At 44.1% G+C, this 16,801-nt stretch overlaps 1 protein-coding gene across 9 annotated transcripts in view; it reads left to right on the top strand.

The window, feature by feature from the left end:
* The first annotated feature begins 2,915 nt into the window (after nt 1-2,915).
* Nucleotides 2,916-16,801, top strand: part of LOC121592087 (BAI1-associated protein 3) — a 61,705-nt gene continuing 47,819 nt past the window's right edge. For 4 of the 9 annotated variants that reach the window (XM_041913371.1, XM_041913370.1, XM_041913369.1 and 1 more), the window contains exons 1-3: nt 2,916-3,209; nt 3,608-4,250; nt 14,937-16,173. In XM_041913371.1, the coding sequence (XP_041769305.1) occupies nt 15,837-16,173 (337 nt within the window). In that variant the 5' untranslated portion in view covers nt 2,916-3,209; nt 3,608-4,250; nt 14,937-15,836. The remainder of the gene's footprint in view (nt 3,210-3,607; nt 4,251-14,936; nt 16,174-16,801) is intronic. The other 5 variants (XM_041913367.1, XM_041913366.1, XM_041913364.1 and 2 more) reach the window with 5 other exon arrangements.

Genomic DNA, 16,801 nt, shown 5'->3' with positions numbered 1-16,801 from the left:
ACGAGCGCAGCAGAAACTCATTCGTCATGCTTTCCGTGAAACTGGGCGGGAAACTTTCACAACCCCCATTTGGGAAATTTGGTGGGAAAATTAGAAAACCCTTACCCGCCCCCCGTTTCAGGTGTACCGTGGGAAAGTTGGGAAGGATTTGAGACCCTTTTTCCTGAGCTTCCTTTTTAACGACTATTTTCGAAGCTATATACACTCACATCTCGCTTCTCCTGCCGCCGTGTGATCCGTATCAGCACTGCCTTTCGATTGCATACGTTTCAGGCGCATATGTGGTTTTACCTGAGAACGCAAACGCAAAGGAAAGGTATCTGCCGCAAATAAAAGGCAAGAAAGGAGGCCTTGCGGTTTCTTCATCACCAGATGCAGCCGTCGAGAAGCGGAGGGAAAAATAATTCCAACTCCCGCATGAAGAAAATCACCTGCATACGTATGTGTGTGTGAGTGTCTCTCTCTTTGCCGGGTGGGGGTAACAAAGAAAAAAGCTTCCACCCCGCCGCGTGGAGAGAAAACTTATCGGCAACGGGTGGTATACGGCTTGATTAAATAGAGAAATGTTAATTTAATTTTAATTTATGCATTCCCATGCTCCGGGCGCTTCCGCGCTTGTGTTGGCTTGGCCCTGATTGCTCCAGGCAATACGTTTCCCGTCCGCACAGCATGACACACGTCTTCCCTCCGGCGTCTGTCGCGTTCGTGCATTCGTGCGAGTTTTACAATTGTATTTGCCCACATGGAACGGTGATGCTGCACTTGGGCCAATTCCGCTTTTGATTAAATTGACGCCGCGGGAAATTTAGAGAGTATGATGTGTGCTTGACAAAAAAATGTTGCTTTTATGAAAGGGTTGGCCTGTACAGTTCGATCAAACACACGGTAGCAATTCATTAACTTGTATAACACATGTACCGCTCAGCATGACAGCGAGTGTAATGATGTTTCTTAAAATCGGCAAAAATCAATTGTGAAACATTACTCATCCGGGGTCGATGGCTTCCACCACTACCAGGAACCGTTCCAGACCAAACGTTAAACCGATGGACAACGATGACATGACTCTTGGTTTTGCATTTTAATTAAAAAATGACATGTTCATTTTAAAAATTACTTCCACGCTACATTTAATCAAGCAACGAACGTTGTCATAATGGCTCGCGTTTCAATTTTATTAATTGATTGATCGATCGATACTACCATGTGCCTTGCAAAAATGCATTACCATTGCAAATTATTTGAGTCATTTTGTTGCTGACCTTTCGATAGAACAACAGCTGATAAGTGTAAAATTATCACAGTTTGATTAAAATGTGCAATCATTGCCGTTCAATTATCATAATTGAACACAAAAAAACCCTTTTGTTAACTTTCTTTCTCTCACTACCAGCCACCGCCACGTTGTGGTGCATGTATTGTTCTGCAGCTCCTGAGTGCCTGTTCTTTTACCGATATCGACACATCTTTCCAGTGGCAAGAAATGCTTCCCATTCGAGTCCCATTTCTCATGGCGTGGTCTGCGTGTTATCATTCCTTCACAGCAGTAACAGCATTATCAATCGAATAGATACCATCGCTTCCGTTCCGTACCGTATCGATCTATATAAATTTACTCGCCCCAAAATTCCAGTGCATCCAGTACCACAGGTCCGAGAACGGTTTCAGCATGTTTTCTTTTCCGTTCTCTTCCTGCACACAATTCGCAAAACAGATTGAGCCGAGAGGAACAAATACGAGGCAAAACTCTGGAAACTCATCGTTACATTCGACCTACTTTCCGCTGATAAGAACGTTCACACATTCGTACACACTCGTGCTGAGTGAAGCTGGGAATCGAGTGGATTTGAGACGCTATTTTCCCCAGTTTGGTGGCGCTCGATCTAGCGTGCTAGAGTGCTGGAGCCATTTAGCGGTTTCGGTGGCAGAGTAACTCATAGATATTCTGTGTTTTTCTCGTAATAATTCTTGCTGGAGCAAAGGAAACACACAAACACGTATTATTGGAGGGAATTTTAGAGCAGACGTGTGAAGACGATATCTGAAGAACACTTCTTGATGACATTATGAATTACTCGAAAGTTTAATATCGCTCGGGTGTTGTTCTCAGGTAAATATCACTTGTGGGGTATGAAAAATGTTTAAATAGAGTTATATACTTTCTATTGCGGTTTAATAGTTAGAATGTTTGAATTGGTGTGTAAACACTCAAGACGTACTATTTTTATTATTTTGAAGACGGTCATATATGTGTAGGTTCATCCATTTCTTCGTACGAAACAATCACAAGGAATGACACAAATGGGGGTTTGACGTACTTATTTTGAATATAAATTTAAAATATATGAAATGCTAAAAAGCAATAAATAACGCATGAAAACTCAATTGCTTTTAACATGTATTGCTCTAGGCCGCATAAACTCTTCACAAAAGCAATGAAGGTAACTCAACCAATCGACACGGCGCTCTTCATAATTATTCAGATTTTTGTATTATTTTTAAATTAACATTACATGAACATTTAGATGAAACAATTGTTTCTTGTTCTTGTTGAATCTTGTTTCATAGTCTGTTTGAATAAAAAAAAACGCGCGAACTCTTGCCACAGTATCTCAACACGCAACACAAAACATTCATTCGCTCATTGGCACTCATTTCCACCCCCCCAGCGAACGCACGTGAGTGGCAAAAATTATCTCTCTATTTTTCCAACCCCTTCAAATTCCAAACAATTCTCTACTATTTCTCCTGCTTGAAATTGAATGTACAACCTTGCTTACAATCGCGCACAAATACACTGACACGCTACATCCTCTAGAGAGAGAGATCGCTCTCTTGTGCTCTTTCGTCTTATCGGTTGGGAAGTTGGTTGATAAAAATCGTCCCGTCCCGAGCACGTTCAGTAGTGTGTTGACCGTGGCCATCGATGGTTGCAAACAGTTTTCCGCTGGGGCAACAACCATTCTGAACGCACTAGGAAGAGGAAGGAGAAAAAGAAGCAAAATCCTACCAACCCTCCCAAAACGGAGCAGTGGTAGTAGGGTAGTAAAAAGTGTGACGGGTTGGTGTTTTAGGGATGTTTAGGTCGCTATCGTCGATTCTAGAGGCAGTTGCGTAGAGCTGCTGCATTACAACAACTCCCCCAGCTCTACTGCCTCTCAACCACACGCAGAAAGTGTTGTCGGGCAGGTGGTGTGCTTTAAGCAGGCGTGAGTTGAATTGTGCCGTAAACGAGTGCTGTGTGTGTGTGTAGAAATTGTGTTGTAAAAGCGTGTTGTGTTGTTGCGCCCTTCAAAGCGTAAATATGTGAAGCAGCAGCATATTGGAGGGTTTTCTGTTTTGGTCGTGATTATGGGTGTGCGCTAAAACTGATTGTGTAGCAATAGTGCGTATTTTGGTGCTGCTCAGTAGAAAGCTACAGTCAACTGTGTTGCATTTTTTGGCTTTAAAGAGAAGTGAAGAACCATGATTTTATGTTCCTCAAGGTGTACTTACTGTTGAAGAGTTTTAAAGGATGATTTATTTGTCAGAAGATACCGAATGGAGGCTATTAAACTTCTTTTATTTATAATTCAATACAACAGAGTTTAAATTTTATATTTTTAAGAGTATCGTGTAACCAGACAGTTAAAGCAAAACAAATAAAAGCCCACCGAAAGTTATAAATACATCGCTCAGGCTCGAATAAATTTTCCTTTTCCTCGGTACCAAGCCGAGTCTAGCAATGCGAACCTGCTGGGTAGTGAAAAATAAATGGAGCGTCTGTGAATGGGCGGAAGAAAGCGTCGGCTCGCTCATAGTAACATAATGTGTAATTGTGTCTATTCCATCCGGTACAGGAGTTGTGCGTGCGTATAGCCGTACATATATGTATGTGTGTCTGTGTATGTGTGTGTGTTGAGTGTACAATCTGTTGAACGTTCTACTCTGCCGTCTGCCGACTGCTGCTGCTGCACAGCGAACGGCAAAACCCCTCGCGTAAGCTTTTGTGCCATTGTGAGCGCAATTTGGATGTGAGGCCTATTGTGTTTGTGTATGTGTGTGTGCGCCTGTGTGCAACTGTGTGTTCTTTGTACGCGCGCGCGTGTGTGTGTGTGTGCAGATGGTTGTGGAATCTTCAGAAAACAGGGACAAAATGTTCCTATATTTGCTGTGCCGCTGAATTCAGCGCGTTCTTCAGTGGATGAAAACAATGGAATGGAAGGGAAGGCGCTGTTGCTGCTACTTCCCGGAAGCGATATTTATCCTGTGTACGTATCTTATGAAAAAGCTCCTGTTTTCTTCCACCGCCGATGGGTTATAGCAGAATGGGTATTGCAGTGAATTGTTGAAAAGGTTTTTCGAAGAAAGGAATCGTTATTGAGTTTTTGAAGCAAATATAATAATACTTCTGCTACTTGTATTGTTTGCTTGTTGGTTGAAGTACAACAAATCGAAACCTGTACCAACACCAACAATACACATTCATGCATCGTAAAAAGACTCTAAACAGTGAGTCAGTGTACAGCTAGGATTGGCACAAAAAAAAACACACACAAACAGCATACTTCCAGGCCACTCCTCTCCAAGGGAGGCTAAAACGCCACCAAAAATAAAAGAAAATGCATATAAAAATACTAAATGGAATTCCGGCACTTCGGGGGCCCCCTTTGCGGGAACACGCCAGAGAAAAACGGAAACCTTTTGCGGCGGTGAGTGGAGGGGAAATGGGAAACACAGAGCCCGCGACCAGACAAAAGTCACACAGAACAGCCCCGACGGTGTGCTGGCCCGCTGACAAATGTTTTCCGACAAGTTTTTGCTGTTCGGGCGTTTCTTTTTTTTGTTTCTCACATCCCGTGCTCCCGTGCTCCCGTGCTCTTGTGCCATTTTTCTCCGCTGCGTTAGCGTTGCGTTTTTAGATTTTCGCTTCCCTTCGGCACGAAATAATGCCGCATTTTCACATCACATTTCAACCAAAAACCCACTTTACCTCACCAAACGCTCCCCGGCTCCCTTTCTGCCCCCCCACCCTTGGCGCCCCATTGTGTGAAGTGATGCAATAAGCGTGTGGATGGAACTTTTATGATTCATCTTGTTCCGTTCGCTGCTCCCGTACCGTTTTGCATATGCGACAGCAGGGCAGAGGCATGGACAGCCGGGGAAGCCAATGAGTTTGTTCGTTTGACGAAGAGTAAGGGTGCGTGATGAAAATGGAAGCAAATCGCATTGCGTTTCGTAAGTTCGAGCCGGCGACCGGGTACGTTGACTTTGACGCGACGGGGCATTCGCATGCTGCCAGCGCCGAGATCAAACAGTCAAGAGATTGAACGATATTTGTCATTTTCGAACGACGCATAAACTTACATTATCCTTCGTTTTGCGAAGGGGAGAATGCAAGGCAAAGAGGGTAACAGAGGGCGAGAAAGAAAAAAGGAAATGAAACAAGCATTCAAGGTTGGCGTTCCCTTTCGGCAATGTCCCGGCATTGTCAGGATGGGAAATGGGATTTTCATCACATTTTGCTAGCCATGCGTACTGGCTACGTGAAGGTATGGGCGCCTCGGCATGTGCGGTAGTACTATTGTGTTGGCATGCAGGCAAAACATAGGGGAACACATTCCTGTTCCTGTTTGTTGGGTTGAGCTTGATTGAAGCACAATACAAATATTTTAATGGAACAAACGAGTATCATGTCGGTTTGTTGTCGTGACGTGATTTTGCGCTTTGAAATAAGAAACGAGAATATTGCAATGAACATAAGCAGAAGATTGGTTTTTAAGTTAAGATTTTGAGTCTATTACTTTAACATTAAAATGTAAATTTTTGCGTTATTTTAAATTGTTTCTGTATAGTAAAATGATATTAAACTAGAAGGCAACAATGGAGACGCCTGGTACCACGTGCCAACACAAAAGGATATATGGCAGCTTTGGCCTAAAAAATATTTAAAAAAGCCCACCAATTTGTAGCACATTTGTATTGCGTTGCTGCTGCACAGAACAATATCAATTGATGTAAAATGAGCTTGATGCGCTATTGATTGTACTACGCCAGCCGCTAGCATCATCATCACCCCAACCAACACCCCAACACGCGTGCAAGAACCTTTTAATTTATTCATCACCATAATGAGTGGGAATTGACGCCAGCTGGACAGCGGTGGGACCACATTTGCACATTGTACAGTGTACGGTGGAAGGTCATTACCACTGTCGATCTCGTATTTCCATACCATGCGTGAGGGAAATGATCCGTTGCAGAGCAAAACATTCGACGAACTCGAAGTGTAGCCATATATTAGCATAAAGGAAAAGAAAAATACTGTAGTGGATTTATAACCAATACAAATTTCCGTGGTTAGAATCACAAATTTGCATGTAAGTAAATTCAAACCGGGATCATTTTAATCATGATTCGCATTTGTTTTAGTTGGGCTGATTTACGGATTGTGTGTCACATTAAACCATAATTTAATAAAGCGATCTATGTGTCAGCGTACAAGGCTTAGCGAAATTCACTTGGCCTAAGCTCTTCCGGTTTCATCCACTAACTGATTAATTAATCCCGGCCCCGCTTTTCACCAATCAAAGATCGATAGTGTGCCACATCGATGCGTTTCCATACTCTCCTGTTCAACATGCACATTTGCCATGGTGGGCATACATCATCATCATCATCATCGTTAGCATTATGCGCTTCTGAATCGATGCCTATTGGAAAGCGAGACAATAGAGAGCGGTTCCATTAAACCGTGGCCGTGGCTGAATGGAGCACAGACTAACCTCCGCTATGCAAAGGCACATTACTGTGTGTGCCGTACGCTCTACCGAACTGTGAACCATTTTGGTGCGTTGGGTGTACGGGGCCACCAGCACGCTTTCGGGGTACCGCGGCGTCCGCTAGCGAAGCCATTTTCATTGGCCAAACTGATTCATTAATATTCATGACAGATAGAAATATGATACGAAACCATCAGAAATCTGATGCATATTGAAGAGGGTGGTGGGCAAGATGGGTCGTAAGCGTGCAAGTGCTTTAAAGGTCAACGTGGCTTATCTGTGAGTTACTATTGGTTGAAGCTGTACGAAAAGAACAGAAAAAAAACAAAGATTCATGGTGCTTTCCGTTATCCAACACGAATCATGCAATCTACATGTGCTAGGCTAAAACGGGGACTTTACAAAGTTAAATTCCACGTAAAGCCTCAAAACACAATGTTAGCGATCCTATCGGTAGCTGTCAATATTCGTCAGTGTTTTCTTTCAAAGCGTCAGCGTTCGTTTCAAAATAGAACAACATTTTGTATGTTTCAATCAACCTTCACAGTGCCACACACACACACACAGGAAGCGGTAGGCATCCAGTTCCCACTAAAAATGTAAATTCGTTCTTTTTATGATATTTCAAACGAAAATGAAACAAACAACAACAACAAAAAGCAATCGAAAAAAAAGCGCTGACATATGTAGGTTGAAAGTTACGCTTCCGCGAAACATCATTGTGAACAGAGTTTGGGCCGGTTTTTTGCTTTGGTTTTTCATTTCAAAATCTAAACAACTGTGCTTTGAGCATTTCCTCAACGAACCAACGAACGCTACTGGTCGGAACGATGAACCTGACCAAAAGCAATCGCCTGGATCAAATAATCAAAAACCATGGTGCCGCTGCATGCATAACTAAGTGCAGCAGCTGCAACGCTGTTCAAACCAATTCAGCCGAAACCATCAAATATGCTTTCGATGTCGGCGTGGATTGTGGTGCCGAAAATTGTGTTCAAAATGTTGGTGTGATGTGAATTTTAATTTCAAATCATGGCCCACAGCTCTCAATTCTAGTGGTAAAGTCGATGGGGCTCTTTAATTTACATGATTTTGCGACGGTATTATTGGGCATTCAGACATTGTTGTTACTAAATAATGGGGCCCTTCACGATTCGAGTCAGCTTTTTGTATGGAGTTTGACAGTGACTCCATACAAAACCACACACAAAACTAGCCTGCAATTTTCAGCCTAGATTATTCTAGCCTCAAAGCTTGAATTAGATTCGAGTACCTGCTCGAAAAAATGGCAAAACAAGGTGTAAACAACATTTATCCCAAGGTTCATTAAAGAGATCAAGTGGTGCAATCTAGATTCAAAGTGTATGTAGACAAGGTGGTCTTATTGCATGTTTTTTACAACCAAAATTGAACATCACTTTTTGACAAAACGGGTGAAAATTTTTGTTCAAACAGGCTTTTTGGTAGCATGATGAATACACAAAACATTCTTAAAATCTTCATTGATAATCAGAAGCGATGAAAATCAAGTTTCTTAATACGTACACCTTGTTGTAAGGCCATCAGTATATTATATCCACCTTGATGGCGGCTCGAAAACTGCTATACAATGATACAGCTGATAGGCTGAAATTTCAGCCTACGATCTAGAAACGGAAAGGGGCCCAATGTTTGGTATTGTAAAAGCACCGTAGTGGTTGTTCTTCTTCTTCTTTGGCACAACAACCGCTGACGGTCAAGGCCGGCCAAGTACCCACTAGTGAAGAGAGCTTGGTTTTCAGTGACTTATTGTTACCATAGTAGGATAGTCAGTCCTACGTATGGGGGCACGGTCTATTCGGGACTTGAACCCATGACGGGCATGTTGTTACGTCGTACGAGTTGACAACTGTACCACCAGACCGGCCCCAGTGGTTGTTAGTGTCTAAATAATGATGGGTTTAATAAATCATATTATCGTCTTTCTATAGTATCCTAATGCTCAATTATGAACAAGCGTGCATAGAAAAGGATCTTTAAGTGCAATTTGTGATGACATTTTCTCTGCGATTCATAGAGTCTATCAAGCATTGATCAATCGTGTTCAGCAATTGCAATCAATTGACCAACTTTCAAGTGAGTAGTTCAAAGACGTCATAATGAATGAAATATGAGCCAACGTTTTGCTTGTTTTTGCACTTATGCGATTGAGCAAACTTTACGCGAACACACTCAATCACTACGAAATCACTTGCTGCTGACCAAAGGGCACACAGTACGTCACTTCACTAGCAAGAGATGTCTATCAAAAATGACAAACGCTACCGTCAACCGCTACAGCATCTATCAGCCATTGTAAAGCGGGTAAATCATTGTAAATCATTTAAAATATTTCAACTCCACTCCACAAGAACTCAATCTATCCTGACACAACCTGTCAAACCCTGTGCCCTATCGTTTGGTATGTTTCACATTTTTTGGTAGAATAAAGATTTACATTAAAGGGAAGAGAATAAAAGCTTTTGCAACAGTAAACGAAAGCGATCGATGCTCGTGCTGTCCAAAATGGAAGTACCGATACAGAAAGTTCACTCTATTTAGCACAAACGCCGGAAGGAAAGGTAAATAAAGTGTATATAATGTCGGGAAAGTTTTCTCATTTCGTGTGTGGCTTATCGCTGATTCGATTTATTTCCCAGTATTGGTGGTATTACTGATGAGGAAGTTTTTTTTTGTTTTCACCTCACTTCTGTTCCATGCAATGGTAACACATCGAACAATGTGTTATAAAAGAGCATTTCCCGCCGCAATGCTTTAGCGCTGCTGTAGTTGTTCGATTTTTAATAACATAATTTTATGGACACTGGCAAATTGTTGCTCAGTTTCAGCGCATTAAAAACCATTATTTGTAACCCATCCGCCAATAGAATATTTATTGCTTCCGGGCGAACCATCGACGATAAGCTCGGGCGATGAGGTGTCCGGCAGCCGCAGCTGTACGCAGCTGCCATCTAACGATTACGGCGAACAGCCAATGAAACGTGCCTGGCCAGGAGACAATCCCCAGCTGCACCACCGCCAGCACCAAGCAGGCACCACCAAAGCGTAGTTTATATTCCCTCTTATCTTTGCCCTTGCCGTGGCGCTCCTTTCCACTGCACCCTCATTTCCATTCCCGCACCCACCGCAACGAATGCGTGAAAAATGTGTGAATCAGTAAAATTAGTATTAGTCGCTCCCCTTGTGACGTACCGAGTTCGTTAGTATGTAGCTAGTATGGGGGGTGCACACCGCGGGGTCCATAGCAGGACAGCGCAGAAAAAGGAGATTTATTCTGTTTGCTCTTTCGGATCGGTGCTCTTACCCATAATCAAACTTACGCGCCGAAGGTTTGTGGAAACCGAAGACGAATAACAATTTCGGTTGACTCACGTACACTCACACACACACACACAGTCTGCCGGTGGCCGGCCCTGCTTGATTAGCTTGGCAAAGATGCGAGCGAAGGGTTCGCCTCAGTTGGCAGGGGTTTCGGCGTGCGGGCGCTTGTCAATAAACCGGATCCGTGCCGAATCGGAACCAACTAAGCCTTAAGTAAGCAAACGCGCGAATGGCGCACAATTTATTTCATCGGGCCCGGGGAATCCTTTCACTAATACTATCGCATTTATTATATTTCGATCGTGACGTCGTAGCGGAAAGGAATGCCCAGGTCGCTGCGATGATGTTCCGGCCGTCGAAATGGCATTTGAATCGGCCTAATCACATTAATCTATTAGGGGGGAGGGGGGTGGTTCACACAGGCGGCAGGAACGTAAATCAATCCGGTGAAGAAAAAAAAAACGGCTGTGTTAGCATGGAGCTTTCCGGTGTTTTGTTGCTTGTTTGCTTTGGAGGGAAATCGATACACTTTTGGGAAAGCTGTAGCGCAAAGCTACGTTTGTGAATGTTGACTAGATTCTACCATAGAATACTTTAATATCTACCCAGATCGAACGCAATAAGCAAAAACACTCAGAAATGGACAAAAAAGTATGAATTTTTAACGTTCATTTTGTTCCTTCCTTCCAACAACCTTCAACAACACTGCTGCAACGAGTGGGTCCTCCTACTAAGCAGACGCTTTTATGGTATGGCGTCATAATAGAATGTAATGATTATTATTGCCGTCTGCTGAAGAAGCAATTGCTAAGCACCTTCCATTTAATGTTGATGGTGATTTTTGTTTCCTTGCTTATCAAAAGCTCAATTTAAAAAAAAAATTAAACATCGTTTATGGCCCTTTTTTGTCCAACGATTCCACCGATTTCGTTTCGTCGCTAGAGACACCCTGTACTGATTGCGATTAAAATACAAATATCCCCATCTCCCCTGGCCTTCTCCTTTGCGTGCGTAATAATGCTTCGCTGGCACACACTTTCCCTTTGCCGGGCATGGTAATGCTGTGGCGTTTCATGTCTCTGTGCAAACTTGCACAAACCAGCATGATTGAGTTTGGCAGTAAAAAGTGTTCCTCATGATAACTCTATGGAAAAGGGCCGAGTTGTGGGAATGATGTTCAGCGAAAGTGCCCTGAGATGGCCGGTCGAGCCAGTATCAGATTACCGAACGAATTAAAGTTTATATGCCTTAATTGCTGACACGATCACGAGACCCCTTCCGTGACGACGGCTTCGCACGACCGTTGCCGGCGGTGGTGATGGTGAAATTTGTGTAATTTGTTTCATTTTTTTTGCTCGCGAGCTTGTCCTTGTAGTTAGTGCAAATTAATTCCAAACACGAAATCGGCGCGCTTGACACGAATGAGTGAAGTAACATGCTCGCGTACACAGTCGAGCGAGCGTAAGGGCAAAGCGATTGTCAGAGCCGTTTATAAAGGGGTGGGTCTAGCGGGAAGTTTATCAAGGGGAGTGTGCTATTATTCTTCACAAACAACTTGTTATTAAAAATTATCGTTGATGATAGTAGTGGAAAAGTTTGAAAAATATTTCATCAAAAGACATTAGCTTTGATGGAAATCATTATGCGAATTAACATTAAAAAGGATGTACCGTTGGCTATGATGGGCCAAAACTTAAGCAACCCCTGGCTGGCTTTTTGCATTTTTCGTCATGCTTTGTAGTGAAGTTGCCAATAAGTTGCAATCGGCTGAGTATAATCGTAAATTAATTTAATTTAATCATAATTAATTCAATACTCCCAATGTGAAGCAAGTTCATAAAACCGTTCTCAAAGACACAGGCAAGCCGAAGAGATGAACTGTTTAGACGCGGTTCCTTAGACTTTGAGTTCCGTACGTTAATCAGCAATGAAAAGCAGCACCGTTGCGCGTAGTAATGAAATGCATTTTCCTCTACCTAAGCTCTTAAATTTCATAAGCACCGCCGGACGACTTCACGACGAACTGTTGCTTGCAGAGCCGCGCCCGCTCGTGAGCGGCAGAAAATTAATCAACTCGTCCTTTAAACCTGAACACACGCCCACCAATAGTAGCGTGCACACACACACACACACACACACACACACACACAACACTACACGCGAAGCCCAGCCCATGTCTCTTCCCGTGTACGTTTCCCCGTTGCTTCACGCTCGTTGCTTCTGTCTGACTCGTGGCACCACGGCAAACGGTCTGAAATACGAATTTAAAATGATTTTACGACCTAATTTTCCAACCCACTGTCCTCACCCTGTCTTCCCGCCCGGGATCCAGTCTCGCCGCGTGCGCTTACCATCCTGAAGGTGGTGCCATCCACCGGCAGCAGCTTCTATTTCTGTTTGCGCGTTGAACCGCTGGCACACGGAAAAGCATCCCGTCGACTTTAATTGGAATTCTTCACACAATTCCGCCCGGCGAAGGGAGAATGAAACAACCCGGTGGTGATGGCCATGGAGGAATGTTTTCTTTTTCCACTCTTTTTCCACTAGAAATGTAAAGGAAACGTATCACACCAACAGGCGGTGATTGGCGGTGGAGTCTGTTTACAGAGGTGACATAAAATTACTTCCCAACTACGTTCCACAATTTGCCTTTTTTTTTTTTGGTTCTCTTTCGCACAGCACTCCTGCCACAATCGCATGCTGTAGCACGTTGTAGTATCGGAGGTTTTATGTTCCAGCAGTGCAGTGCAGCATGTACCTTACGCACGCATTGTGAGGGTGAAGAAAGCACAATATGCTGCCGGCTTAGACCCGAATATGGATGGGTGTGCATGTTTGTGAGCTATTTTGCTTTCCATTAGTACATTTTATGCTTATTTATAGCAAGTACTCTTGTTACAAATAAATGTTGAAAGTGGTAAAGAAGGTACCACTGTCTCTCTCTCTCTCCCTCTCTCTCTCTCTCTCTCTCACGCGCGCGCGTACAGCTCTTCGGTAAAGAAAGCATCGCATTCAATTATCTGCAAGGAAATGTAATAGTAATAAGCATTACGATTTGAAAGCGTTTCCTAGTAACGGGGAGCTCAGCTGCATTCGTTTGCTTTTCCCATTTGCAGCTACTGAAGTGCATTCATATTTTTGCAACCAACCTGGAAGGGAACGGCGAATATAAAGAAAGTAGCTGCCGGTTGCATTTACTTCCTGCTTCCTGCGAGTGGAAAAGAAAGCATCAGTCACGCGAAGAAGATGTGGATCGTGGTATAAAAATGCATTCAATATTCATTCTCTTCGGTAGTGGATAGGTGTTTGAAATGAAGAGAGTGGTATTATTTCATCATGATCAAGTACTTTTGCTATGCAAAGTGTGCTGCTTGTAAAACCGTTAAAATCCACGTTTCATACAAATTAAGCCAAAGCTGTAGAAATAGTTCATTATCGAACATTAGTTGTCTGGCAACTAGAGAATACAATCACTTATGATTTAAACTTATAATATTATGAAAATACCAACTAAGTACAAACTTGGAAAACGCATAGCAAAAGCTTTATTGAAACAAGACAAGCAAGCACGGCCACACGGCCTACTCGTGGCTAAAAAGCACACAAGGTAGCATAAAATTAAATGCATTTCTTATGAATCGCTACCAGCGCTACAATATTGTACGCTCGTCGCCAAAAACCCCCCATGTCGTTTGTCATTGCAGAATGGGAGGTAGAACCATTTGACGAGAAAACAAGGTACGCAGTGATAACTTTTTGTCCTACAATAAAAAAAAAAAACTTCCAAGCTGAAACCATCTGCAGCCATGAGCGATAGTGCATCTTCGTATGAAATTTCATCTCTGACCACATTTTCCACTTTATGCTTTATGAGTTGTACCGGCAGTGGAGCAACGCAAAAAAATGCTACACGAACCAATTTCCCACTCGTTGTACTCGTTCTGTCATCATGGGAGTCTATCCTTTCTTTCCAACAAGCAAACGGGAAACAAGCTCCATCTTGAGCGCTGATACAGAACGAGACGGACAGTTTGGATAGAGTTGCTGATTTTTTTTTCGCCTTTTCGTTGTGCTGCCAACAGAAATTCTTCGTTCAACGCTTTCCCGGAAAGCGGGAACACTACTCCTCGTCGCCGGTCGGTACATTAGAATGCACAAAAAGCATCCGAATCGTTCCTATCCATCGGGCGGAAGTAGGAAGCGGTTGTACCTCCGAAAAACCACGGCGTGTGGTCTCTTCGGCAAGCTAAAAATGTGGTGTTGATAACTCCACACTGAAGGTTCCGTTCCGTTCCGGATACATTCTACCAGCTCGTTGATGACTGTTGTGCTACAACGGCATTTGTGATGCAGTCGGTGGAGAGGTGTGGGAGGGGGGGGGGGGAAACGAATGCGAGATTTATTTGATTGTATGGAATGCAAATTTGATCTTAATTGAGTTTGCCAAAGATGCTCCCGAAACGCCCCAAAACGATCGTCCCGTGTACAGTGTGTGTGCGTGTGTGTGCGTGTGGAGCGAGGTCTAGTCTGAGCTCATTTCTAGTTTTCAAAACATATGAGCAACCGCTCACAACGAAACTATCGCTGCGGGTTGCCGCCATTCAGGCGCCCGCCGTTGGCTTTGATTTTAAGTGCTTACCACTCGCGCTGGCACTAGCAGCTGTGGTAAAATGGATTTAGGGCACACATACACACAACAACAACAGCAGCAAAATCCCGCACTACATAATGAACAGCTTGGCTGCGGGAGTGCGTTAGCCCATATTTGTAGAATATATTATGACGCTGTTCCTTCTTTTTTTTATCTTTTTGCAGCAATGTGACTCTACCCCGTGTGTAACTAAATGTGGATGCTCCGACATCGTCCGAGAGTCGTTCTGGATGGAGCAGCGTACTTGCGTGATGCAATCAATAGCAGCAAAGCGATAAATCAGCAACACTTTTGTACAACACTACTAGCAAACTAATCAAGCAGCGATCAACATTTACCAGCTGAAGCTTATTTTTTCTCAATAAGTAGCAAATATTAATCGTGAATTTAACATGAACGTTACACAGTTTGAGAAGATGAAATGATCGCATTGGAAAACTTGCCGATACAGCGACTCTCCTGTAACACTCCACATACTATGGAACGGTCATCCAGCCTGTGAAGCAGCGTCATTCAACCAGTGACTTTGACACGATCGCACCGAAACACGAAACCAGTACTTCAGCTCACCCGCACGAACACACATTTGCACGTACTGAAGATGAAGCTGTAAATAATAGTAAGCCTTCAGGGCATTCGCTCACGTCCCCCCTTCATACACGAACTACGAGAAGCAGTCTCCAGCATCGAGCAGCTGAACATAAAAGGCAGCAAAGCGTCAATTTATTTGTTTCCTTCTCGGGAGGTGACGTTACCCATCTCGGTGGGAGAAAACGCCGTTCAAAAGAGTCGAGAACGCCGTCGAGAACAACAAAGCAGCACAAGCGGTTGGTGGTCCTGTACCGCCTCCCCCCGCACTGTGTAGCTGATAGATCTTGAGTTGTTGTGCAAGAGCTGCTTAAGTGACGGCCGCCCAGAACAACAGCAAACCCTACCGTGTGCTTCCGTGCAAAAACCCCCTGCCGAGAGAAAGATAGAGGAAGAGTGTGGGTGAGCGAGAGTAAGGGGTGTGAGGAATAAAAAGAGAAATAGTAAACAACAATCACACACACACAGACAAGAAGATGAGTTTCTTCAGCTCGCTACAGCAGTACGTGACGAGTGGAGTGGCCGGGCTGGGGTTAAACCCACGAAGGTTTTCCCTTTCGCGCCAGGAGTCGGCCGAAGGTTCGTCCGGCCCGTCCGGCGGTCACTCGTCCTCGTCGTCCTGCGTCACCTCACCGTACGGTGGCGTTTCGGGTGGGATGGGACACAGCCCCGGTCCGAGCCCGGGAGGACCGGGTAGCAGCGGCCAGGGCATGGGTGGCAGTACCGGATCCGGTGGCAGCGGCAGTGGAGCGACCGGTGGCGGATCGTCCGGCATGATGGGAGGCACATCGGCAGCGGCAGGAACGTCCCTCGGTAAGTGGCACTGATGCCTGAGCTGTACCGTTTTCCTTTTCATTCATCGGGTGGGAACAAAATGCAACACTGCACCCACGAGACGGGACACGGAGAGAAACACATTGCACCCGCTCCAAGTCATACTGTCAAGTGGTGGCTTAGGCAAAAGATTACGACCACGTTGCATTGCATTTTGGAAGCGGGGCAGAGAACAGGTCCCGCAATTTGACGCGATGTAAAAACGATAGCGGCGAAAGATATTGCATGCTTCCCGCTTCACGTGCTCGGCTGCGCTTATTGCGGACGGGGCACGAGCTATTGCAATACAAAAATGCACTTACAGCATCCGGTGAAAGGCTCTTTGGCTGTCTTTTTGCCCGCCCTGCCTTTCACGTGCCGGCGTGCGGGTTTTAGAGACAGACAGAAAATGAAATGAAACAGGAAGTGTGCATGCCCGAGCGTATGCTTTTAAGGGCAGGACGTGTCTCTGGGGCGATTTGCTTCAGAGCACACTGCTGCAAAATTAAAGCATTTATGTGTAGGTGAATTTGCATATGTAGAAGGTATGCAAGATATAGTAGAAGACGCCTAAAATTATGCAATTTTTGTACAATACAAATGTCCGCCAAAGGTACTTAATAACTCA

This window comes from Anopheles merus, chromosome 2L, assembly GCF_017562075.2.
Source record: "Anopheles merus strain MAF chromosome 2L, AmerM5.1, whole genome shotgun sequence".
NCBI classification, from domain to species: Eukaryota; Metazoa; Arthropoda; class Insecta; order Diptera; family Culicidae; genus Anopheles; species Anopheles merus.
Note: the sequence above shows the minus strand (reverse complement) of the source record. Positions and strands in the feature narration are given on the sequence as shown.